The 25,677-nt window shown below is 36.8% G+C and overlaps 1 protein-coding gene and 1 long non-coding RNA gene across 2 annotated transcripts; both read left to right on the plus strand.

The window, feature by feature from the left end:
* Positions 1–2,256: 2,256 nt before the first annotated feature.
* LOC141602601 (uncharacterized) lies at positions 2,257–4,570 on the plus strand. The gene is made up of 3 exons (XR_012524551.1): positions 2,257–2,436; positions 2,535–2,644; positions 4,159–4,570. It is a non-coding gene; the product is annotated as an uncharacterized LOC141602601 (long non-coding RNA).
* Positions 4,571–21,428: 16,858 nt separating this feature from the next.
* LOC141600877 (uncharacterized) lies at positions 21,429–22,477 on the plus strand. Its single transcript, XM_074421136.1, has 2 exons — positions 21,429–21,681; positions 21,774–22,477. The coding sequence occupies exons 1-2, from the start codon at positions 21,429–21,431 to the stop codon at positions 22,475–22,477; spliced, it is 957 nt and encodes a 318-aa protein (XP_074277237.1).
* The last annotated feature ends 3,200 nt before the right edge of the window (positions 22,478–25,677 follow it).

A 25,677-nucleotide genomic window follows, 5' to 3' on the forward strand; every position in this document is an offset into this window, starting at 1 on the left:
ATCCCACCCATTTAATTTCGGGTGGATGGATATCCACAGGGTAAGGGTGGGACTACCAACCCTACCTGGGACCACTCTTGGGTCAAAGGAGGGTGCTTATCTGAAAGAGCGATTGCTAATATTCTTGACTCTATTTGGAGCGACCGTAAGTACATGTGATGTGAAAGTTTGAAATGGAAATCGGACCAGTTTTCAAACTTTCTCATGAAGACAACCTCCTTAAGGGAGTGTTTGGTTCAAGCATTGTAGGTATAAGGTATGGGTTTAGCTCATTCTAAACCCATACCTTGTGTTTGATTCACTATTTTTGTAATTTGATACCCATACCTCAAACCCATGAGGTATGGGTTTCTCATACTCAAGGGGGAGGTGGGTATGAGAATGATACTTAGGTATCATATCAAAGATGAGTATTGGAAAAAAATTAGCATTAAAAAAATTTATTTTTTCCTCAAAAAACTAAATATATACATAATTATTTTTTTCCCAAATTCTTTCTTTTCCGTGAAAAATACAAACGATGATTTTTCTTGAACATTTTTAATAATATTTAAGGATAGAAATAATAAGATATTAAAAAAAGATTAAAATATGTAAAAAAAAAACTATATTCAAGTTTTTAACTAATTAATATATGAAAATTTAAATGAGAAAAATACATAAGTAAATGGTACAATCAATAATATAGACATACAAAAAAAAAGTTCATTTCTCATTCCGGAGTTAAACCAAACACAAGGTATCAGGAATGGAGTTCCAAACCCATACCACCCTGGTTTGATTCCTGATTCCATACCGATACCTTCATGTGAACCAAACGCCCCCTAAAATAGATGCTTATTCTCTTTATCCTTATCCGAATCTTGAAGATCATGTTTATTGAAATTGAACGTCTTCTTATACGTTTTCTATTAAATCCGCACTTAGTACTATTAAAGGAGTAGAGGTTTAGGATCCAAGGGTTGATTAAATGGCATCGAATATGGAATTTATGGTTCAACAATGTATGGTTAACGTGAACTGCAGAGACGAGTATTAACTGAAAATCCTCTTTGCCCGCGTTGTTTGCCGAGAGAATGAAATACGACCATTTATTACGACAATGTCCTATTTCGAGAGCAATCTGGAGTCAAATTGGAAATGGTGCGACAAGTAATAGTACTTTTTATAAGATCCCCTTTGATGAAGGAATTTTGACTAATGCTACCAATGACTATTCGTTAGCATCAGAATATCAGATAATAATTGGTCGATGAAATTTGCTATTATTTGTTAGGGGCTATGGAGATGGAGAAATAACATTGTTTTTGGTTGAGCGGAAGACAATCCATTACATCACGTCTCTTTCGTATTCCAATAGTTTCGAGACATCAAAACGAGCATTTGATACACTATCTCTATTTACACAAATTATCATTATAGACGGCGCATATCCGTCTATAACTATAAACATGCCAAATATCCACCCACTTTAAGCAAAACGGACCAAATATCACCACTTTAACACCAAATGTCAACAGTGTCATTTCCTAAGCTACAACAGGTAGTTTAACACATGAAAATGATATTGGTGACATTTGGCGTTAAGGTGGTGACATTTGACCCATTTTGCTTAAGTGGGTGGATATTTGGCTCGTCTATAGCTATAGACGGATATCCCCGTCTATAATGAGATGCTTTGCTCTATTTATTTCATATCTAGTGTCTACATATAAGGAGGTTTATATTAGATGGTCTCCACCTCCTCACGGGTGGACGACAATACCGATGGAGTGTCGCAAGGGAACCCATATCTAGCGAGGTGTGAAGGAATATTTTGTAACGCCCCGTAATTTTGGACCGTTATTATTTTGCGAAAGTAACTTATTAATCAAGTAAAATTTGATATTAATGTATTTGAAGTAATAATAATTCAAAGAAATATAATTTTATTATATTTTGAAGAAAAGTATTTATTTTGATAGTTTCGAAATGTTTAAAAATAGTTTTAACCGTGTAAAAACTTTTTATTTCGAAATAAGGGCATTTCGGGGAAAAATGACAACTCTATTGAAAATTGGGCAAACGATTTTGGAAATGGGTCGTATGAGTATTCAATTTTCTTGTAATCTCGTGTTTAAGAACTTTGGTCTTGTCGGAATTTGCGTTGATGCGGTTTAATTATTATCGAAACGAGCAAAACCGACTCGTAAAATCCCGACTTAAACCCGCTCCCTTCCTCCTTTCCTTCCCTTTCACGCGGCACACCCCCTTCCCCTTCCTTTTTTCTGTTTTTTCTTACCAAACACACCTCATTCTTCATTCTTCATTTTCCTAAACCTTTAAACACCATTTTTATACAAAATCCAAGCTATTTTCGCCATAACTCACTCGTTTCTAGTCGGATTTTCGCATAATTTATATTTTCGGAATCCTCTCTTCAAGATCTACATCCTGGTATATTTTAATTTCAGTTTTCTTGATGTTGATTTAAGACGAATTTGGGCAAAATTTCGGTTTTTATGCTTATTTTTGTGTTTTTATTGTTTATTTAGGTGAAGATTTGGAAGACGAGTTTGGGGACTCGTATATAGTCGAAGATAGTGGTTAGTTGGCAGATTAGGGTTGGTATTCAAGGTGCTAATTGCTCATTTTCTAGCTTAAGGTAACATATTTCGAGTTACTCGACGAATAATCGTCACATTCTTTGGTTTTTGTATGTTTTTGTGATTTTTATTTGAGTGGTTAAATTCACATGATAATATGGTTGCATGCATGTTTAATTCATGTCTTTTGGTTAGTTTAAGTTAACATATTAGTATGGGAACGATTAGTTGATGCTTGAGGACGGTGTTAAACCGAACAAAAATGGAGAAATGGGGATAGGGGGTGACGGTGACCCGAAGCAGGCCACGGCGCCTTGGGGTTGGCCCGGGTTGGTCCGTTGCTTGTTTCGCGGATTTTCATGCATTACTTGTAGTATCGGGTTTATTAATGATATGTTTAGTAAAAGTAACATGTGGGTAGTCTTAGGAAATGAATAAGGTTAGTAGTAAATAAAATTTTGATGATGAAGTATGCTTATTATGGTAGTTGACACATGTTAGGTTAGATTATAAAATGAAATTGTAATGAATAGGCTCAAAATGAATTTTATAGCAATAATTGCAATGTTTTGATGATTGTGCCGAAAACTGAGCCTTAGTCCCTTTGATCGATTCGATGTCATCAATTGAGTGATTGGTCACCGCAATTTAACCCGCACTGCCGCAGATCGGGGTTGCGGGTAAAAATTCGGTTGGATGAAATTTTATATGAATTGGATAATCGGCCTTTTTCTTGTTTTAGGCCATTTATCAAGTTTTTAGTTCACATGTATAGTTGGTTGAATTTAATAGTTTCTTATATTGTAGAAACGGCCCTAGATTCCCTGAAGCCTTTAATATTGTTAATATTGCTAGAATTGGTATTGAATACTTCTTGCAGGTTGTTGTGTTTGTCATAGATAGGTCTTTATAGTCTTTGACGAGTATATGTTCACTGCTTAATAGCCTTTGTGTTCCTGACTTGGTGGGATTATATCCAAGTTGGGGCATGACCTAGTTACTTATTTTGATAGTAAGTGGTCAGCTTAAGTACTAGCCAACCCTTTGGTGGACTCCTTAGGGTACTCACTTTGTTTTAGAAAAATTGTGGGTCTTGGGTGCGGTGGTGTGTATCCGCATGTCTAGGTCTGCGCAGATTTTAGGCTAGGGTTGTGTTGTGTCTTGGACATGTTTTGATAGAACCTCTGAGCCAAGATACCGGTTCGATTACCTTCCCTACCTCGTGGTATAGACTCGAGTTACAAAGTGACTATTGACCGTACTAAGAACTTATGCCTGTCTTTGATATATTGCCCTTTCTTGTATGGTGATTTTATGAATTGTAATAGGTGAGATGTAAGCCGGTTACAATTGATAAAGTTTGGATTACTAATTGTTATATGTTTCACATGATAGTTTACTTTGGTTAGTTTAGGGGTCATAGGTTAGAATACATGATAATTAAATTGTTTATCATATTGTTTACATGTTACACTACATGTTACATTAAATATGACATTTCGTGGCTGGGAGGACTCGAAGTTACTCCCCACTGAATTGTGGCTTTCGTGTTTGTATAAAATGGGATTGACAGGTTGATGATGCTTAGTTGGGGTACACAGACGAGCTAGTGAGCAAAAGGACCTTGGACCTAGTTTGGCTATTTTTGTAGTAAACCTTTTAACTTTTGGTTTTGTATATATTTTGAAGGGACATATGTCTCCCTCTTTTTCTTTGGTTTGTATCACTATAATTCCTTGTTTTTAGCATAGTTATGTAAATTAATTTATTAGCTTTTGCAGGTTTTGGGCACTCTTAAGTCGGAGATGTTTGTGAATGGTTTGGGAAAGTTTTAAAAATTACAGGTTTTGTCTAGTTGAACCATTTACAAACATATCCTGCCAGTTTTTCTGTAGATTTTACGTGATTATTTAAGGCTTAATTTGAGGGTGTCACATATTTAGAGACAAAACATGGAACTTTGTTTAAACTTTTTTTTTTACTTCTGAGATAGTGTATGTAATTCTATGAGAGCGGATTTGATGGCTCTTGCGACCGCTCTCGAAAGGGCAAAAATTCTCAATGTAAAAAAGCTGATTATTAATATGGACAACAACACTTGCGTAAATTTAATTTATTTGAGAAGATCAACTATTGAACAACAATTTACACCCATTAGTCAATTATTACAAAATTCTTATAAGCAAAGAAAACTGCACGGTTAAGATTGATCATGTTTACAGGGGAGGCTAATTGAGCTAGTGGCTGATTAGAAAATCCCGGAGTTCACTCCTCTACCAATATTTCTATTTTGGAGGTTCCTCCACCATACGTACAATATAATCCTTCTTGAAGACTATTGGAGGTGTACCTCCTCCAATAATTTCTAGTTAATTATTTTTTTTGGAGATTGCCCTTCTATTGTACCAAAAAAGAAATTAATTAAGAGCAATTGCAATGGGAGGTTTTTTGTCTTGGCTTTGCAAATAAGAACTTTTAGAAAAAGTTTGTCCCATTGCAAAATAAAGTTTGTTTTTAAATGAACAAACTAAGTTTGAAAAGAAGAACCAAGTTCTTCCCAAAAAACAAGAAATTGTAGAGATAGCAAATTAATTATGACCCATTAAAGAACTTTATTTAAAGTTCTTCCAGCACCAACAAATTCTTAATTATTGAAATTGTTAAAATCTTACATGGCAAAGGAAGAACTTTATATAAAGTTCTTCCATTGCATTTGCTCTAAGTATTCAAATAAATATTCTAATTAAGTCGGTCCCTATACGAAAAACAAGAATCACGAGTCATTTCCAAAGTGTCAAACTGAAACTTAAATTAATACTTATATGCACACCAAAATTGCAGAGTATAATATCTTCAAAGCATAATTTTTTTCTTCTGAAGAGCAATGAAATACCGAAGAATCATGAAGAATAACCATGTTTTCTCAGAGTATAATATAACTGTTTTGCTAAACCTTTGACTTTGCATTGTCTCTACCATATAAAGTATGTGTTTGGCCAAGATTAAAAAAGTGTTTTTATTTCCCAAAACTATAAGTTGTGCCAAAAACCCAATTTTTAAAAAATAGAAGCAGTTTTTCTAAAACTCAAATCCACTTTTTCACTCCTAAGAACAGAAGCATCAAATTGATGTTTCTGTTTCTATTTCTTCCAAAACCAACAACCATAAACTTCCCATTTTATTTAGGTAAATTATTATTTCAAGGCATGATGTAACGTTACCATAAATTATTTTTTTTTTAATTTTTGTCAAATTATGTTAATAAAAAAAATTTGTGATCTTTTATGTTACTTGTAACATTATAAAACCATACAATAAAATACATATTTATAGTCTAGTATTATAAAAATTAATGGGTACTAATTAAAAAATATCACAAGTATCATGCAAAGATTAAGAAAAAACATAAAAAAGGTCACATTCTTTTATGCATAAATTGGATTCACAATAAATTATAAAGTACAGTAATTATTGTGCGTCACCATCGTATGGAGCGAGACTGCGAGAGACGCAAAGTGAGCATTTTATGATAAATAGTGATCATTTCTTTATGTTAAAAAGTGACAACTAATAAAAATTAGTCACTTTATAAAAATTAAAACATTTTTATTTTTTAACATAAAACGACGACTTTTTAAGCAGTCGTACTATACAACGGTCTTATAGTATAATTGACAATATAGTATAATCCGTACCTATTTCATTTATCTATGATTCTATATTTCTATATATGTTGATGGATAATATATTTATACAACAATAAATGAATTGAAAATAAACTAAAATAAGCAAATTAGGCCAAACACTAGAAATTATAAAAAGCACTTATTATGAGCTTAACCAAACATACCCTAATTTAAAAAAAAAAACAGTTTTTTTGAAAATTACTTTTAAAAAAACAGAAACTATATTTTAAAAACAAGGCCAAACACGCTCAAAATTGTAGATGAGTTGCACATTTTTTTCCAGAATGAGATTTTTGTAATACCTTAAGTGATTTAAGATTCATTTTTTGTTATCAATTTAAAGAGTGTTTTTATTTAGAAAAAAAACAAAATAAAATTGAATTCTACGTGTTAATAGGTTGAATTATTTGTAGAAGGATAAATAAAAGTTGAGTTATTTTTATAAATTCACCTAATAATAATAATAATTAAATAAATCATTTAAAATACATCTCAAAATTTTATTAAATAAATTTTATTTACCGAAATCTCTATATACTAAAAGATTAACACATCTCCAAATTCTCCCGCTTAAACTTCCCACCTAAGTGTTATTCTACAGACCATATTTGTTTCCTAATTAATTAATGTTGATTATCTATATTTACTACTATTAAACAATATTTATCTCCTATTAATTTTATAACATCAATCATTGTTTTAACTTTTATTTACATAAATAAGGCTAATTAAATATCTCTGATGCGTGCCTATTTCATACAATTATTCTATTCATTTGCACGCATTTCTATGCTTATTTAGTAGCGACTAGCTACTATTCTCCCATGAATCGGCTACTTTGGGTTACTTTGTGTTTTATGCAGGTTTGGACCCAAGACGAGCTAAACAAGCCAAAACCTATTCTCTGTATTGCACTTGGAAGAATTGGAGCTCGGAAATTATCGTCTCGAGACGCGTGAGCAAGTGAGAAAGCACTTTTGGAGAGAAGAGTCATTGCTGATCAGTGACTTTAGTCGATCGACCAGATTTTCAGTCGATCGACTAAAATCCAGAACAGGTCGTTTTGTTTAAGTTTTATTTCGGCCCATTAGTTACTTGTTTAATAATTTTCCCTTATCGTTCTAAAAGGGGGAACTCAGAATAATATTAGGGCATCTTTTTTTTGCTAAAAATATTGTTAAACGTAACTTTGGTCGAGAATTTTCGGATTGCAACTTTGTAACCTTTCTTCTTTATTTCGGTAATTAACTAACCTTCCTTCATTAAGTTCTTAATTCTTATTATCTTGCTATTATTGTTCTTCTTTATTAATTGCGAGTTTTATGTTAGATTGTTGTTTACATCTCATCATAATGTTTAATTCCTTCCTTATTATTATTATTCTTGAATTAGTTAGTTTAATTATGCGTAGCTAATTTCCCTTTGCTAGGATTAGGGAAGCCATGGTTATAAGACGGTCTTAATTAAGTGATTAGGTCTGGCTTAATTTTTTGTCTGAGTTGTTAATTGTAGCATTTATTAGCGTTTAATTAGCTGAGTGTACGCAATTGATTGACCCGAAAACATTGACCTAAATCGAAAGATTGGAAGAAGTTAGACCTGCTACAAACGATAGACCATCCTAATTAGAGCGAAAGCTAGATTAGTACTCTAGGACGAATAGCGGACTTGAAGGACCTTTTCAATACCCCTCAGACCGTATTTATGCCGACCGTTGACTTTACCTTTGATTGTTGTTGACTGTGGCGACCCGACTTCCTAGTGTTTATCTCTTTATTGAAATCCCTTTTCTACATTTATTTATTCCTTGTTTGCAATCTAGTTGATAAACAAAACCAATCAACCCCTGAAATATGTTACTTAGACAGACTATATTTAGCAGATAAAACACGTTTGTCTTTCTGTGGATACGTGTAATACTACGGTTTTCTAAGTCTGTTACTCGGCCGAATATGGCTTACTCGGTCGAATAAGTGTGTCGTGTGTTTTCGGACAGACTACTGTCCAGGAATACTCGACCGAGTATCCGGTCTGACGGTATTTATTTCCACGGTTTGATTTAGAGAGTTTTAGAGTTATATAAACGAGATTTACAGTTTCCTAATCATTTTGACCAAAACCTAAATTTACAACATAACTCTAATCAAATCCAAATCTCTCCCAAGTTCGTGGATCTTTCGTGAGTCTTGTTCATCCTTCCTTCGCGTCAATTGTGTCGGTAAGCCTATAGCTCTATGAGTTTCATCAATTTATCTTTTAGGGTTTTGCCTTAGTTTTATGATTTGGGGGAAAAGGGATTTTGGCATGTTTGTAATTGAAATTGTATGATGATTGTTAGGTGGAGATTTCGTAGAGGAGCCATTTTAGCCTGCTTGATTGTATCGTGTCAAAAAGTGCTAAGGTAGGGTTTCCCTACTCGGTTTACTATTTAATTGATTTAAGATTGTGTTGTGATTGTTTGTACGATTGATGTTGTGATTAACTTATGTTGTTGGATTGGAGTTTGGTGTTGGTGTTGAGATGGTTGATGATGTACGCGAGGCGCATCCTCGGCTGAGTGGGGTCACTTGCGGAAGTGGATTCACGCTCTAGTTTCGCCCTATGTGGAACCCGCCATAGGAGGGGATAGGCACATTAATGAATAGGGATATCACTCATTGTTGAGCGGGGGCTTAGGTGGGCAAGGTTGCGATCTCCCACTGGCAGGGCTACACACTTTAGTGTGTAGTCAGTTACGAGATGTGATTAGGAGTTGGAGGTGGATTGTGAACAACTGTTTATCTTTATCGTACTTGTCTTATTTTGATTATGCAGTGAACTGATCCCGTTGTTGTTTTGTAAAATCTGTGGTGATCCATTCGGGGATAGTGAGTAGATTGTGACAGGTGATGATGGTCTTTAGCTTTGGGGACGAGATGGGAGTCATCACTTCGAGTCTAGCTTCCGTTGTCACGAGATTAGCTGTTTAGATTCAGTTGTTTTGAGTACTAGTAGACTTTGTTTTGGAACTTGTAATCGTTAACTTTAACTTTATACTTAATTAAATGTTTTGGAATGGTAACTTTGATATACTAGCCTTGGGAAACCGAGATGGTAGCAGTCTCCCATGCTAGGGTGGTCTTGGTAAGGCACCTTGGTATGTAAGGGTGTTATAAAGTGGTATCAGAGAGACGATTATGGAACCTAAAACTAATGAACCAAATGAACATAGAGAGTCTAAATAAAATGAACCCGGGGAGAGTTGTTTGGAGCTATCGCAAAGACTTGGGAGACGTCCCGAAGTCGCATTAAGGCCCTTACGACTTTGAGCCTGTCACGATGGGGTGTCAAGGGATCGTTATCTGTTGTATGCCTTTAAGTGTATGTTGGATGAAGTATATTTTTGGGTTGAATGAAAGTGATTGGAGTATATGTAACGTGGTGTGGGGTATATATATATATATATGAATGTTGTGTTTAATTTACATGTGGATATGATAAAAATTCACTTACGTACTGGTTTTTAGAAATATTGAGGTGTTATTGTATGTCTTATTCATGTTCAAGTTGTTTTGTTTAGAAAAACTGATTTGTATAAAGACTGATTATGGAAGGGCTGTCTTAAAACTGTCATAAGTCGAGTTCTAAAAATGATATTGCTATAATTCCAACTGGAGGTGATAGTTTGTCCTCTTACGATTCCAACGATAGGTCACACGCCCATAATGACCGAGTAACGAGTGAGATATGATTGTTTTACAAAAACTAGACGTTGCCGAGAACTGTGCCGGTACTCGACCGGGTAGGCCCTACTCGGCCGAGTATCTTTAATATTTGACCGAGTAATCCATATTCGGCCGAGTAATCTTTCTGTGATAATTTTGTTCAGCTTCTTGAGTCGTGAACTCGACCGAGTAGTCTTATTACTCGACCGAGTGTTCTGTACTCGATCGAGTACGTCATGCACTCGACCGAGTACCTCTTTGGGCGGTTGTTTTGAGTCGGCGGCTATGTTCTTACATATGTTTTGAGTCGTAGGTATGTGAACACGTATATTTTGGGTCTTAAATCATTCTTTTATATATGTGACATTCTTGATACGTAAGTTACCAGATGCTATGATGTGGAGAATGCCGGCTTATGAGGGATATGTGTTGGGTAGGGAGGACATGAGTTATACGTGGTTGTGAGGGATAGGGAAAAAGGAAAGGGAAGATTGATGAGCTTATCGAGGCAGGGAGCATGTTTTGCGAGATGTTGTGAGTGATATAGCCACGTGTTGAGTAATATAAAAGTAAGTACATATAGGCAAGGGGGACGTAATGGTAAAGAAACATGAGAATGCAAAGATTGAGACGAGGGATGTGAATAGTGGCAAATTGGGATGTGTAAGGATTTATTGAGGGAAACGGTTAGGATTGTGTTGGTTAAGGATATATGTGATAGAAGGTCGTTATAGAGGGATGGGAACGAATGGTGTATAGCGAGATCGAGTTATGCCGCGATGTATAAATAGTGGTCGAGTTTGGAAATTTGGATTATCAAGTGGTGAGTCTATTGTGTAATTCTTGGGCAATTAACGGTATGAGGTGGAGTTTTGGTTTTCTAGGGATACGAAAGGGAGATACAACTAATTGAAGAGTAACCGTTAGTTGTGTGGACTCGATGGTGACAAGTGTGAGTGAGTAGTATGAGGGGAGAGGATCAGTGATAAGAAAGAATGAGAAGATATTGATATAAATTAATGGAATTTGAGTTGTGGAGAAACAAGAAGGTAATCGGATTACTAAAGAGTTAGGTAGAAGAAGGAAGGCGATGAATTATTAATTAGTATTATTGGATGGAAGTAAGTTGGGAGAACATTGACCAAAATTATGGGACATGAAAGTAAGGAATCATAGAAATGTACGATAGTATCATGAGAGGTTGTGAGTTAATGGTTATATAGGAGTTCAGGACGACATATTAGCCGTGAGTTTCGAGTTATTAAGAGAGTAAGAAGTTGGTAGAATGTTTGCGCGATATGAAATTTTGCTGGAGAGTTAGGTGACGATACAATAAAGGATAGAATTGGAAATAATGTTGAGGTAAATTTTGTTGATGGATTTGATGTTCGTTATTTGAGATGATAACCAAAGAGAGAAAACGGATTCTTATATTAAAAAGTGATACTAAGAGAGTAGTTTCATGAAAGATGGTGGTGTCGTAGTGTTGTCACTAGTGGTTAAGGATGACATTAAATAGGAAAGTTGGTCGTTCTAAAAAGGTTGATTTTGTGGAGGCCTGATTGGTATGTATGGTTGTGAGGGAGTATAAGATGTGATTATAGGAGGCGGTTGCTAGTACTTAGGTATTAATGGTATGGTTACATTTGTCATGAGGTGATAGTTATGCGAATGGGAGAATGTGATATGAGGGGTATACGAGTTAAACTCAGGCGAGAGGTAACCCTTAAAAAGTGGTAACTTACGTGATCAGGATTGGCTAGTTAAATTCAATTATGGGTCCATGATGTTTGTAAATGTTTGTGTGAGGTTCTGATTTCACGAGTAATGGTATGGTTTGATGGTTATAAGTTATTATATGAGTGTTCCGCGTCATATGTTGTGTACGATAACCTAATAGGATGATATTCAGAAGTGGTAATTTGGGTGATATGGAATGGCTAGTTATACTTGTATGTGTATGTATGATATCTGTAAGTGATAGTGTGAGGTTCCAACCTCATGAGTGATAGTATGGATGATATTCATAAGATTATTATCTGTTGATTCGTGTAATATGTTGCGTTGTGATCTAGTAAAGCTGTTTAAGGAAGTTATACTGAGTCAGTGTTATGGGATTGTATAAGTTGCGATGACTATAGATATGGTTGTTGTGCCTCGGGTGGCGATCCGGGCACGGTAATTCATGTTATGATACGAGTATTTTCGCGCTGCGGTGCGGCTGTTGGTGGCGGTGTTGCGATGCCGTCATAGGTTGTGGTGGAGTAGGCGGGATACTGATGAGATGAACTTTCAAAGGTATATATATCAGTTATATAGATTGTTGTTTGTTTACTGCTGTTTCCTGTTAGTGTCGGTCGGGGCATACAGATTGTTGTTTTGTTTACTAATGTTTCTTACCAGTTTTGGCTTGGGAGTGAGGATAGAGTATGATATGGAAGAAAGTTGCGTATGTCTCCGTTGTTGTCATGGTATAGTGATATTCTTGTTAATGGGACACAATTGTGAGAAGTTGTTAGAGTACTTTCGATCTTGTTTTAGATGAGGCATTTGTTGACATAATTGTGGCAAGGGTTTTGTAGAATGTGTGTGCGCTGAGCTGGAAGCGGCAAGTGGATTGTAATCTTTATTGGGACAGTGAGTATAGGCTGTTGGGAACTAGTATTATGTTCAAGTTATGGATGCGTTTTACGACTATAAATAGGAGAACTTGAGGATCTAGTGTTAGTGTGTGTAACAATTGTGGATCGTGAGTTATGATTGTGGAGATAAGTGGATGTATAAAGAAGAATGTCGTTTTGCGGTAATGGTTATGCTACGAATTTTGTGGTATAGGTTAGGTGGTGTGCCGAATGAATTAAGGTATGAGAACGACTAGAGTAAGAGAGCCTTGGAAATAGGAATGGATGTAGGTAGGTTGAGGCTATAGGCGGTTATCGGTGACATGTTGTGGTGATGACGATCGTGAGTAGATATAGCTAAGAATCTAGTATTAGTGAGTTACGAGGACGTAACATTTATCTTAAGAAGAGTAGGATGCGACAAAGAGAGTTTGTAACACCCCGTAAATTTGATGACCTTTATTATATTTTAAAAGTAATATTTTAATCTATTTTAATTTAATATTAATTTATTTGAAATAAAATTTATTTGATAAAATATAATCTCATTTTATTTTGAAGAAATGTAATTATTTTTGATAGTTTAGAAATGTTTAAAAGTGATTTAAACTATATTTAAACCTTTTCCTTTGATAAAATAGATTTCGGATAAAAGTCGTAAAATTGGGATTTTCTCATTTCTTACGGTCGTTGGGTAAACGAGTTTGGATATTGGGCATATGAGTACTTAATCTTTTAGTAAAATCGCGTCTAAGAACTTTAATATTCTCGTAAATCGCGTTCGACAAATATTTCTAATTACCGTTGAAACAAACCCAAAACGTAAACAATTGACACCCTCTCCTTACCTAATGGACCGGCCACCTCCCTCCAATTGTCCCCTCTTTCAATTTTCATTTCCTCCGTAATTCACTCTCTCTCTTCCTTTCATCAAACACCAAATTCCTCTAAAAAATCCTCCATTACAAACCCTAAATCCTTCATAAATCCTTCATTTCTCCACCAATTTGCATAAAACTTATATATTTGGAATCCTCTCTTCAATCCTCATCTACTAGTAAGTTTTATTTTCATTTCCCCCAATTTTTGTTTAAGGCTCATCTTTTTAGGGTTTCGAATTTAAGCTTAATAATTGTGTTTTTGTTGTTCTTATAGGTGAAGAATTTGAAGATGAGTTAGGTGACTCATATGTTGTTGAAGATGAAGAGTAATTTTGGGTTTTAGAAGCTTTCTCAAGTTATTACTTGTCTCTTTGATAGCTTAAGGTAACTATTCCGAGTTACTCGACGATTTAATGTCACATTAGTGTTGTTCATGATGTGTTGGATGCTTTTGTGAGTAATAACATGTTAACTTTAATTTTCACATGAATTGTTGTTGCTAAAGTTTGTTAACTATGTTGTTTTTCACATATTTAAGTATTGAAACGAAATGGGTATTGTTGATTGTTGTCTGAGACGGTATTAAATTGAGCTTGAAACGGATTTTGGTAGGAAAAAGGGAAAAGGGCGGAAAAACCGCCCCAAAACAGCCCGCAAAAGGGGCGCGGCAGGCCCGGTCTGACCCGGTTCACGACCCGGACTTTGACCCGTCACTTTGGGTTGGGTCTTGGGTCTATTGTTTGATGTTTTGGGTCTTTTGTTTGTGTATTTATGTATTTTGGTATTTTTGGCATGTGGGTAATCATTATTATGCGAGAATTTAATTGAATTGGATATTTTGTAAGTTGGAATATGTTTCCTTATGTTGATAGTCTTTCACATGATAGAAATTGGAAATGGCATGAGAATGATATTGTGATGAATTTGGTGATTTGGGCCAAAGTAGGCCAAGACTCTGAGCTGGGCCAGATTGACCGAACGAGTTTGGTCAAACTAGGTTTAAATCGGTCAGCCTCGATTTGACCGATGACCCATCGCGGGACTAGGGTCGAGGGTTTGTCTTTGAGGTGAGATTGGTTGTTATTGGATGTTTTATGTTGATGCCTTGATATTTGTGATTATCATTTTACATATAATTGTTGGATGCTTTGGATGCCTTATGTTTGAGTCTTGTTGCCTCTTTGCGATTTTAGCTTGTTCTCATGGATTGTGGTACTGTTGGTTAGCTGGAATTTGGATTATTATTGATATTGGAGATATTGTTGGATTGTCAACTGAATATGCTCTTGCGTAGCCTTTCATATGCTAGGGTGTGTATGATCATTTGTGTGTGCAAGTTTGGACTCTTTGCCCCTCTTATGGTTAATTGGGTGTCTCACTTGTCTTGTGTGGCGTGGGCTAAAGTATTCAAGTTGGGACTAGGTCCTAGGTGAGTATTTCGGCCTTCGTCATAGATAGGCCATTATAGTCTTTGACGAGTATATGTTCACCGCTTAATAGCATTTGTGTCTTAGCTTGGTGGGTTTATATCCAAGTTAGGGCATGACCTCCTGACGTACTCTTAGAAGTATGTGGTTAGCTTAAGTACTAGCCAACCCTTTGGTGGACTCCTTAGGGGTACTCATGTGTTGTTATCATGGGTCTTGGATGCGGTAGTTTTCCGCATGTCGCTAGGTCTGCGCAGGTTTAGGACTAGGGTGTTTACCTTACCTCGTGGTATAGACTCGAGTTACAGAGTGACTATTGACTGTCCTAAGAACTTATGCATGTCTCTAGATATATTGTCCTTTCTTGTTTGATGATCCTATGAGTCATAGAAGGTGAGATGCAAGCCGGCTACGGTTGATAGGGTTTGGATTCCTGGATGTTATGTGATTCACATGATAGTGTAGTATGAGTCAGTCTAGTATTCACATGCTAGGACTATGTGTTGTTTATATTCTTGTTCGCATGATAAGCATGATTGTCTTGCATTTGTATGCTAAGGCTATGGGTTGTTCATATTCATATTCTTATGTTTACATGTTATATATAACTATGACATTTCGTGGCTGGGAGAACTCGGAGTTACTTCCCACTGACTGTGGCTTTCGTATTTGTATAAAATGCGATTGACAGGTAGGTGATGCATATATGGTGTACATGGACGAGCTAGCGAGCAAAGTAACCTTGGGACCTAGATTGGCTTCATTTTATTGTGACCCTTAAAACTTTTTATGTCATATACTTTTTAGGGACATATGTCTCCCTTTTTCATATTTGGGTTGTATAACTTTGTTTCGCGACTTTAGCGTGTTTTATTTATGAGATTTATTTTAGACCTTGCATGTTTGACACCTTTCCATTTGGATATTTTTATAACAGGTTCAGGTTTTAAAAATGACAGGTTTTTACCCAAATGAACCTATTACAAACATATCCATGCAGTTTTATTCTAGAATTACGTGTTTACTTTTCCGCAATGAATGAGTGTGTCACAGAGTTTGATGGTTGTACATGTTGTAGTATAATTGTAAGTTTGAGAGTTAGTGTAGAATAAAGGATGGATTTGTGTTGTCGTTGATTTTATTACAGGTAATGGCAGTGAGCATGATGTTCATATGTATGAGTAAATTTCGAGGACGAATTTCGTTTTAAGGGTGGCAGAATGTAACATTCCGTCTTGGTGTTGATCTTGTTTGGTGGATTGTCTCGGTATTGAGTTTGCTAGTGAGCGTTATGGAAGTAAGATAGAGTTGGCAACACTTATGTTGTGGGTATTCGATAGTATTATGGGGTTAGTATTGAGAGGCTATGTTGTAGTTGAGACGATATCGTGAGCCGTGTTATGGAAGCAAGCATGGTTGGTAGATTTATGTTAGGTGTTCATGTTTTATTGTTGGGTTAGAACTTCGGCGACGATGTTCTTTTTAAGGAGGGAAGACTCTAATACTACTGTTTTCTAATTCTGTTACTCGGCCAAGTAAGTGTGTCGTATGTTTTTGGACAGACTACTGTCCAGGAATACTCGGCCGAGTATGGAAATACTCGGCCGAGTAGGAGATACTCGGCCTAGTATACTCAATACTCGACCGAGTATCCGGTCTGACGGTGTTTATTTATGCTGTTTGGTTTAGAGAGGATTAAAGTTGTATAAACAAGATTTATAGTTTCTTAATCATTTTTTATCAAAACCTAAATTTACAACGTAACTTTAATCATCTCCAAATCTCTCTCAAGTTCGTGGATCTGCCGTGAGTCTTGTTCATCCTTCATTCGCGTCGATTGTATCGATAAGCCTCTAGTTCTATGAGTTTCATCAATTTGTCTTTTAGGGTTTTGTCCTAGTTTTATGATTTGAGGAAAAGGGGATTTTGGCATGTTTGTAATTGGAATTGTATGATGATTGTTAGGTGGAGATTTAATAGAGGAGCCATTTCAGCCTGCTTGACTGTATCGTGTCAGATTGTGCTAAGGCAGGGTTTCCCTACTCGGTTTACTGTTTAATTAATTTAAGATTGTGTTGTGATTGTTTGTACGTTTGATATTGTGATTAACTGCTATTGTTGGATTGGAGTTTGGTGTTGAGATGGTTGATGATGCTCGCGAGGTGCGTCATCGGCTGAGTGGGGTCACTTGCGGGAGTGGCTTCACGCCCTAGTTTTGCCCTCTATGGAACCCGCCACAGAAGGGGTGTTCACATTAATGAACAGGGTTATCGTTCATTATTGAGCGGGGGCTTAGGTAGGCAAGGCTGCGATCCCCAACTGGTAGGGCTACACACTTTAGTGTGTAGTCAGTTGCGAGATGTGATTGGGAGTTGGAGGTGGATTGTGAACAGCTGTTTATCTTTATCGTACATGTCTTATTTCAATTATGCAGTGAACTAACCCTGTTTTTATTTTGTAAAATTTGTAGTGATCCATTCGAGGATGGTGAGCAGATTGTGACAGGTGATGATGGCCTTTAGATTTGGGGACGAGATGGGAGTCATCACTTCGAGTCTAGCTTTCGCTGACACAAGATTAGCTGTTTAGATTTAGTTGTTTTGAGTACTAGTAGACTTTGTTTTGGATTTGGTTTTGGAACTTGTAATCGTTAACTTAACTTTACACTTAATTAAATGTTTTGGAATGGGTAACTTTGATATATTAGCCTCGGGAAACCGAGATGGTAGCAGTCTCCCATGCTAGGGTGGTCTTGTTAAGGCACCTTGATATGTGAGGGTGTTGCAATACGATCTTGCCGACTACCTCTACTACATTAGTTTAGGCCTGTTGGTTTAACTTTGATTAGGTGTGCGATTTAGCCTGTCAAATTTTGGCGTCGTTGCCGGGGAGGCAACAATTTTCTGTTTTCTTATTTTAGTTTGTCTCATCTCAGGAAAGATTAGTTCCTTGAGACCGTTCTCATTCCTTTCTTTAGTGTTTCGTTTATGCCCACATCTCATAGGTTCGAGCTCGTACCATTCGACTATGAACCAGAAAAGACTTTTCGAGCTAGATGAAATTTTTGGAAGGAAGACCGTCAAGCAGAAGACTTGAGTACGCTTAACGCTGCATACGCCAGTTTTATTGTAGAAAATCACTCTGTTGAAGAAGACACTTCAGTTTCTGCCACTACTACGATCATGCCTACATTAGCAAGTCACTCAGAACCCACACGATGTGTCCATTTTATATATGACTTTACCCCCATTTTAAATCTATTTTTACATGTCATTTGCACTAATATTAGTGATTATTTGAGCTAATTCCGTGTTCTAGTTGTATGTGCTTGTTTTCATTGTGTTTTGTAGGAAATTAAGCTTTTAGTAGCTTTTCCCCGTCAAATAGCAAGCATACAAGTTCACGAGGCTAGCAAGACTAAGCATGACAGCGGAAGGGTGTTTTGGTAATTTTCAAGCCCAAGTAAGAAGCATGGAGTTTGGGTTGATCGACAAATGAAGAAATGAATTTCGCCCAAGTAAGAGTCCAAGTCAAGCAAATGGAAAAGTCAAGCTTGGAGATGCTCTTAGGATGCCTAAATGTGCCTTTAATCGGGTGTATTAAGGAGCACTAAACATGGAAATTGGATCCCTTTGGGCATTTAATCAAGAACTAACAACAAATGGCCGGATTCACACGACCCCGATCGGGATGACATGTTTCCGATTGGGGTTTGCTTGCCCTGGGATTTTTACGTTATGCCCCTATTTCATTATATATAGGGGCCTTAATCCGTCATTGTAGGATATCTTTTCTTACATCATTTTACACTCCTTATAGACTTAAGCAACAATTCTCTCTAATATTTATTAGTTTACATATTGTTAAGCATTTGGTTGTGATAAACAATTTACATTTTGTTAAGCATTTGGTTCTTATTTTAATATAATATTTCCATTCAAAGTCATTTGGGTTTGTTATTCAAGTTATTCTTGTTCAAGTTCCAAGTTCTTTTGTTACGGTAATTTTGATCCTTGTTCATTTTGTTATTGCATTCTTCATCATTATTATTTCATAATTTTCGTCATTGTTATTAACATTGCAATATTAGTTGGTTATTACATTTTATTATCAAGTTATCATCATTAGTTTAGTTTTAACATTCCATATTACGTTTCTCATATTTATCATTTTACTAATTCACATGTTATTTCTATTTAGTTTAGTTATAATTTATAATATTTCATTTAGTTATATTTGCAATGTTATCATGTTTATCAATTCATACATTATTGTTAGTTTCATTTCCAACATGAGTGAGTAGTCCATTTGTCTAGGGATTAGGGAAGTCATGCATGATTAATATTTGTAAATGTTAAATTAGGTTGATGTAATATTATCTAATTGTTTCTATCACATGTTTGCATCGTCTTGATTAATTTTTGTTTAGTGGCCATATTCCTCGATTAAGTTCATTAATTCGTTCTATAGGTCGAGAGGCACGGAATCGAATTAGACTAAGCATGTGTTAGTAGGATGACCTAGTCATAACGAGAGTTCTCTAGGACCCGGTCTATGATTGACAATAAGACCGAGAGGTGGTTGTCTTTAAGCCTAAACAATTAACAACGTTATCTATTCTGAGTTTAACATGAACATCTATATACAATTGCATGTGTGACCCGACTCCCCTAGACTCTTTTATTATATATATTTACACCTTTTTATTTATAAGTTATCCAACCAACTAATCGTAATCGACCTTTATAGAATTTTACTCATAGCATTTCATAGCGCAATTCCCGTCTCCTTGTGTTCGACCCCTTGTACTACATTTATTTGTGTCTAGGGAAATTTATCTTTGATTAGGTGTGCGACAAAGCCTATCACCACCCTTGAGTCCATTCCTAAAGGATTCAAACTCCCTACGGCAGACAATGGAATTTTTGAGATTAGACCATCTTACATTAACCTGGTAGAGAGAAATTTGTTTTGAGGGGGAGCTACGGAAGACCATGCTACACATATGGAGAGATTCATTACATACTGCTACTCCATACCCTTGACTGCTGGGGTGACCCAGGACCAAGTAAAACAGGTGCTTTTTCCTTTCTCTCTGCGAGACGGTGTTGCAGAGTGGCTGCATGGTTTAGACATAGAAGATCAAGGGGTTACCGACTGGAACAATTTAGCTCTTTCTTTCTACAAGAGATATTTTCCGCCATAGAAGACAAATGCTCTGAGAAGTTAAATCACTAGCTTCAAACAAAGTCCCACTGAAGACTTAAATGAGGCATGGGTTCGTTTTAATAGACTGGTTCGTTCAGTCCCTCAACATGGGTTTCAGAAGTGGTTTCTCTGCAATCAATTCTACAATGGGCTGTATGATGACCATCGGGCTCTACTCAATTCTTCAGCCAACGGGAGATTCCAGGACAACTCTAATGATGCCAATGCCTGGAAGCTAATTGATCAAATTTCTACTCACACTACCATGTATGGTAATCCCAGAGGTAGTACGAGAGGGGGTGGATCATATAGATCTGTAGCGGCTCAGTTAGAGGCATTGACTGCCCAGATTGCCGAACTAAAAACATCTCAGTCTTTGGGAAACCAGCAGAAAATTCACGGAATGACCCAATAGGAAATACCTTGTGAGCGATGTGGTATTGCAGGACATAGTGCAGTTGAATGTATGAGCGCCATAGAACAGGTCCACGCTTTTCAGTCCTTCAAACAAGGTACACTATACTCAAATTTCTATAATAAAAGGACTAGAGAGCATCCAAATTTTCTTACCGAAGACAGAATGTTCTAAATCCTACTCCACCACTGCCGCAAGGTCAGAACTCGTCATACATTATCCCTCAAAATCGTGGAAATCAACCATAGGGTGGTTATTAGAGGAATAATCAAGGAGGTCAACACATACAATCTCCTCAACAACAACATCAGAATAATGACATGCCTAACATTAAGGCCATGTTACAGCAACAGATAGCGGCCTCGCAGAAGCAAGAGGCCCTCATTACTTAATTAATGGCACATAATAAGATGTTGGATAATCAAATTGCCCAATTATCTACTTTAAGGACACAACCTGGTACGTTGCCGTATCAGCCTAAGAAGCCGCATGACATGGCTAATGCAATTCATCTTTGAAGCGGTCTTACTTATGATGGACCGGAGATGCCCCACAACGCTGAAAAGGTCACAATTGAGGAATTATAAGTGGATGCGGAAGAAAACCATGCTGACGAAACTGCTGTAACGCCTGGATAAAGTCGATTGACATGAAATTTTAGTGAATCTACTAAATGTGCAGTTGTGGATATTGAGGAAATTGGGATTAGTCGATTGACTGGGACAAATAGTCGATCGACAGATAATATTGGTCGATCGATTGAAGTAAATAGTCGACGACTATTTTGATTGACCGAGTGGCTGTTTCGTCGCCTATTGCTATTAGAACATCTTTTACTGCTGATAAGGCGTCTAATTCTGATAAAGGGAAGAGTAAAGCTGCTGACCCGCTAGTCGTTATCATGGTTCCTTTTCCGGGGCGCCTAAAGAATACAAAGGTCGAGCAACAATTCGGTAAATTCTTGGAGGTCGTCAAAAATCTTCAGGTAACTGTACCTTTTATCGAGCTAATTACCCGGGTACCCTCTTATGCTAAATTTATGAAAGATATTCTGACTCGTAAGAAGAGCTTTAACGAAGTGGAGACCATTGCTTTTACAGAAGAGTGTAGTGCACTTCTACAAAGCAAGTCTCCACCCAAATTGAAGGATCCAGGTAGTTTTTCCATTCCCTGTACCATAGGCACTCATGTAATAGTAAAACTTTATGTGATTTGGGTGCCAGTGTCAGTGTCATGCCATATTCAGTTTGCGAGAAACTGAATATGAGGCATCTTAAAGTTACCAACGTGACCCTACTGATGGCTAACCAGACAGTTAAGCATCCTTTAGGTGTGTTAGAGGATATCCCTGTTAAGATAGGTAAATTCTTCATACATGTCGATTTCATTGTGTTAGATATGGCTGAAGATACTCAGATTCTTATAATCTTGGGTAGACCATTTTTGCATACAGTAGGGGCTATTATTGATGTCAAACAGGGACGTTTGACTCTCGAGGTAGGGGATGATATGGTGACATTTAATTTGTCTAGCAAGCTGGTTAGGCCTATGATAGAGGATACATGTTATGCTATAAACATTGTAGATGAATCTATGTTTGATTATTGGATGGGATCCCTTCTTGGGGACCCATTAGAAACTTTGATAGCTCTTGATGATTTTGCAGATGATGTACATATTGATTACAGGACGATGAAAGCTGCTTTAAAAGGTAAGGAGTTCACTATTGAGAAACATAAGACAGTAAATACTATAATGGAAACCTGTTGTGCTGCTGAGGTAAAGATACCAGAGCATAAACCTCTTCCTTCTCACCGTAAATATGTGTTCTTAGATGACTCCGAGCAATATCATGTTATTGTTAATGCTAAACTTGATGATAACCAACTTTATGCTTTGTTGGTCGTTCTTAAGAAAAAACAGGAAAGCTTTAGGATACAGTTTGGCTGACCTTAAGGGCATCAGTCCTGACATTTGTAGGCACAGAAGTGAGCTAAAGAAGGACATAAGCCTTGTCAGCAGGGTCAACAAAAGTTGAATACGAAGATGCAGGATATTGTTATAGCAGAAGTGATGAAGCTACTTGATGCATGTAATATCTACATCGTTGGAAACTCCAAATGGGTAAGTCCGATTCAGGTAGTCCCAAAGAAATAAGGGGCTACAATGGTGAAAATGAGAAAAATGAATTAATACCAACTAGAGTACTAAGGGGTTGGCGGATGTGCATTGATTATACAGTTAAATGCCGCCACAAAGAAATATCACTTCCCCCTTCATTTTATTGATCAGATGGTAGAGAGATTAGCCTCACATAAATTTTTCTGCTATTTAGATGGATATTTAGGTTTCTTTCATATCCCAATCTATCCTGACGATTAGGAAAAGACTACTTTTACTTGCCCATATGGTGTTTTTGCTTATCGCAAAATGTTATTTGGATTGTGTAATGCCCCAGCTACCTTTCAGAGGTGCATGATGGTGATATTTACTGAGTATATTGAGTCAATTATGGAGGTATTTATGGATAATTTCAGCGTCTATGGTAATGATTTTGATGATTGTTTGACTAACCTTGAGAAAGCTTTGTAGAGATGTATTGAGGTTAATTTAGTGCTAAATTGGGAGAAGTCTCATTTCATGGTTAACGAGGGCATTGTCCTTGGGCACTATAACACCCCCATTTATTCAGGAGCCTTTAGCTAGACATTCCCAAATAAATAGAACTGTTACCATCTCGGTTTCCCGAGGTAGTGAATAACAAAGTACAACAAACCAAAGTACTTTAATTAAAATTTAATGATTATATGTTTATTACAAATTACTTAACTAAAACTTAATATAAAATAAGATACAACTCGTAGCGGAAATAAATAAACTGATCTCATAAGCTATATAGTCTAGACTTCTAGGTAAACTGTCCAAGTCCTCACGCATTCCCATAAGCTCCCAAGTCAGCTAATCTTTAGTACCTGTCAAATCTGCTCCCTATTATGGTTTATCACAGGTGTTCACGAATACACAGTCAACCGCGAGGTTGAGTAGAAATAAACACTAACAACAAGAACATACGATAAGGGTACCGATCATATGATAAGGCTCCTAAATAAATGGGGGTGTTACAGGCACTTAGTATCTGATAAGGGTATCCAGGTTGATAAAGCAAAGGTGCAAGTGATTGAGCAACTGCCTCATCCTGTTAATGTTAAGGGAGTTAGGAGTTTTCTTGGTCGTGCTGGCTTTTACCGCCCGTTTATTAAAGACTTTTCTAAAATTGCTAAACCACTTACACAATTGTTACTTAAGGATGCTCCATTTAATTTTACTGATGAATGTCTTACTGCTTTTAACAGGTTGAAGCAGGCTTTCATTACAACACCGATCATTCAGCTTCCGGACTAGGAGCTACCTTTTGAGATTATGTGCGATGCTAGTGATTATGCAGTTGGCGCGGTTCTAGGCCAGCAGAAAGACAAAGCTTTGAGTGCTATTTACTATGTGAGCCGAACTCTGGATGAAGTTTAGGTGAAATATGCAACTACAGAGAAGAAGCTGTTAGCTGTGGTATATGCGCTGGAGAAATTTAGGTCTTATTTATTAGGTTCGAAAGTTACTGTATTTTCTGACCATGCAGCGCCGTGGTACCTATTTTCTAATAAAGAGGCCAATCCAAGATTATTGTGATGGATACTCCTTCTTCAGGAGTTTGCTTTGGAGATTAAAGATAAGAAAGGCGCTGGGAATATTGTAGTTGATCGTTTATCACGCCTACCATTGCAAGAAGGGGGAGACTCTTTACCTATTGATGACTCATTCCCTGACGATATTTTATTGGATATTTCTAGTGCTGAAACTCCTTGGTATGCTGATTATGCTAATTTTATTGTAGGTGATTTATTACCTCCTGACTTGTCATATCAGCAAAGGAAGAGGATCTTTCATGACGTGAAGCAGTACTTTTGGGATGATCCTTATCTGTTTGATGGTCTTTACAGACGGTGACTAAAGATATCCTAAAAACATGCCATTCTTCCTCCTATGGTGGTCACCACAGTCCCTCTAGGACCGTGGCTAAGGTACTTCATTCTGGTTTTTATTGGCCATCCATGTTTAAAGATGCTAAAGACTTTGTTTTAGCTTGTGATGCGTGTCAGAGGACGAGAAATATTTCAGGGAGACATGAAATGCCTCAAGTTGGCATTTTAGAGGTTGGAGTTTTTGATGTCTTGGGCATCGACTACCAAGGTACATTCCCGTGTAGCAAAGGCAACAAGTATATTCTAGTAGCTGTTAATTACCTGTCCAAGTGGGTAGAGGCCGTTGCTTCGGTCCATTGTGATGCAAAGATTTTTATCCAACTTTTCAAAAAGGTAATGTTCTCTCGCTTTGGTGTCCCTCGAGTTGTCATCAGTGATGGAGGTATGCATTTTAAAGAAAAACACCTTACTGCTCTTCTATACAAATATGGCGTAGAACATCGTAGAGGTTTGGGGTATCATCCTCAAACTAGTGATCAGGTAGAAGTTTCTAATAGGGAACTTAAAGAAATTTTAGGTAAAGTTGTGTCTAAATCAAGAAAAAATTTTAGCATGAAAATAGATGATACTTTATGGGCATATAGGACAGTATTTAAGACACCGATTGGTGCATCGTCGTATCGTTTGGTCTATGGTAAGTCTTGTCATTTGCCTGTGGAGTTAGAACATAAAGCATGGTGGGAATTTGTTGTCTCAATTTTGATTCTAAATTATGTGGTGAGAAGCGATTGTTGCAGTTAGATGAGCTAGAGGAATTTAGGCTCAACGCCTATCACAGTGCTCGTATCTATAAAGAGAAGACCAAGAGATGGCATGACAAGCGAATTGTACCACGTGAGTTTCATGTACGGGAGAAGGTGCTACTGTTCAATGCCCAACTCTGTCTATTTCCCGGTAAGTTGAACTCCAGGTGGACTGGCTCTTATACGGTAACCTCTGTTTCTAAATTCGGGTCAGTTGAGCTAGAGAACTCCGCGAGAGTGAAATTTAAGGTAAATGGTCACCAAGTGAAGCATTACTATGGGACCAATGACTTTGTTGGAGTGATCGAGTTGCTGTACTTCGACTCTATTTCTGATCCTGAAGATTGAGGTAACAAGAGTCGAGAGGGAC

The sequence above is a fragment of the Silene latifolia genome, chromosome 9, assembly GCF_048544455.1.
Source record: "Silene latifolia isolate original U9 population chromosome 9, ASM4854445v1, whole genome shotgun sequence".
Taxonomy (NCBI): Eukaryota; Viridiplantae; Streptophyta; class Magnoliopsida; order Caryophyllales; family Caryophyllaceae; genus Silene; species Silene latifolia.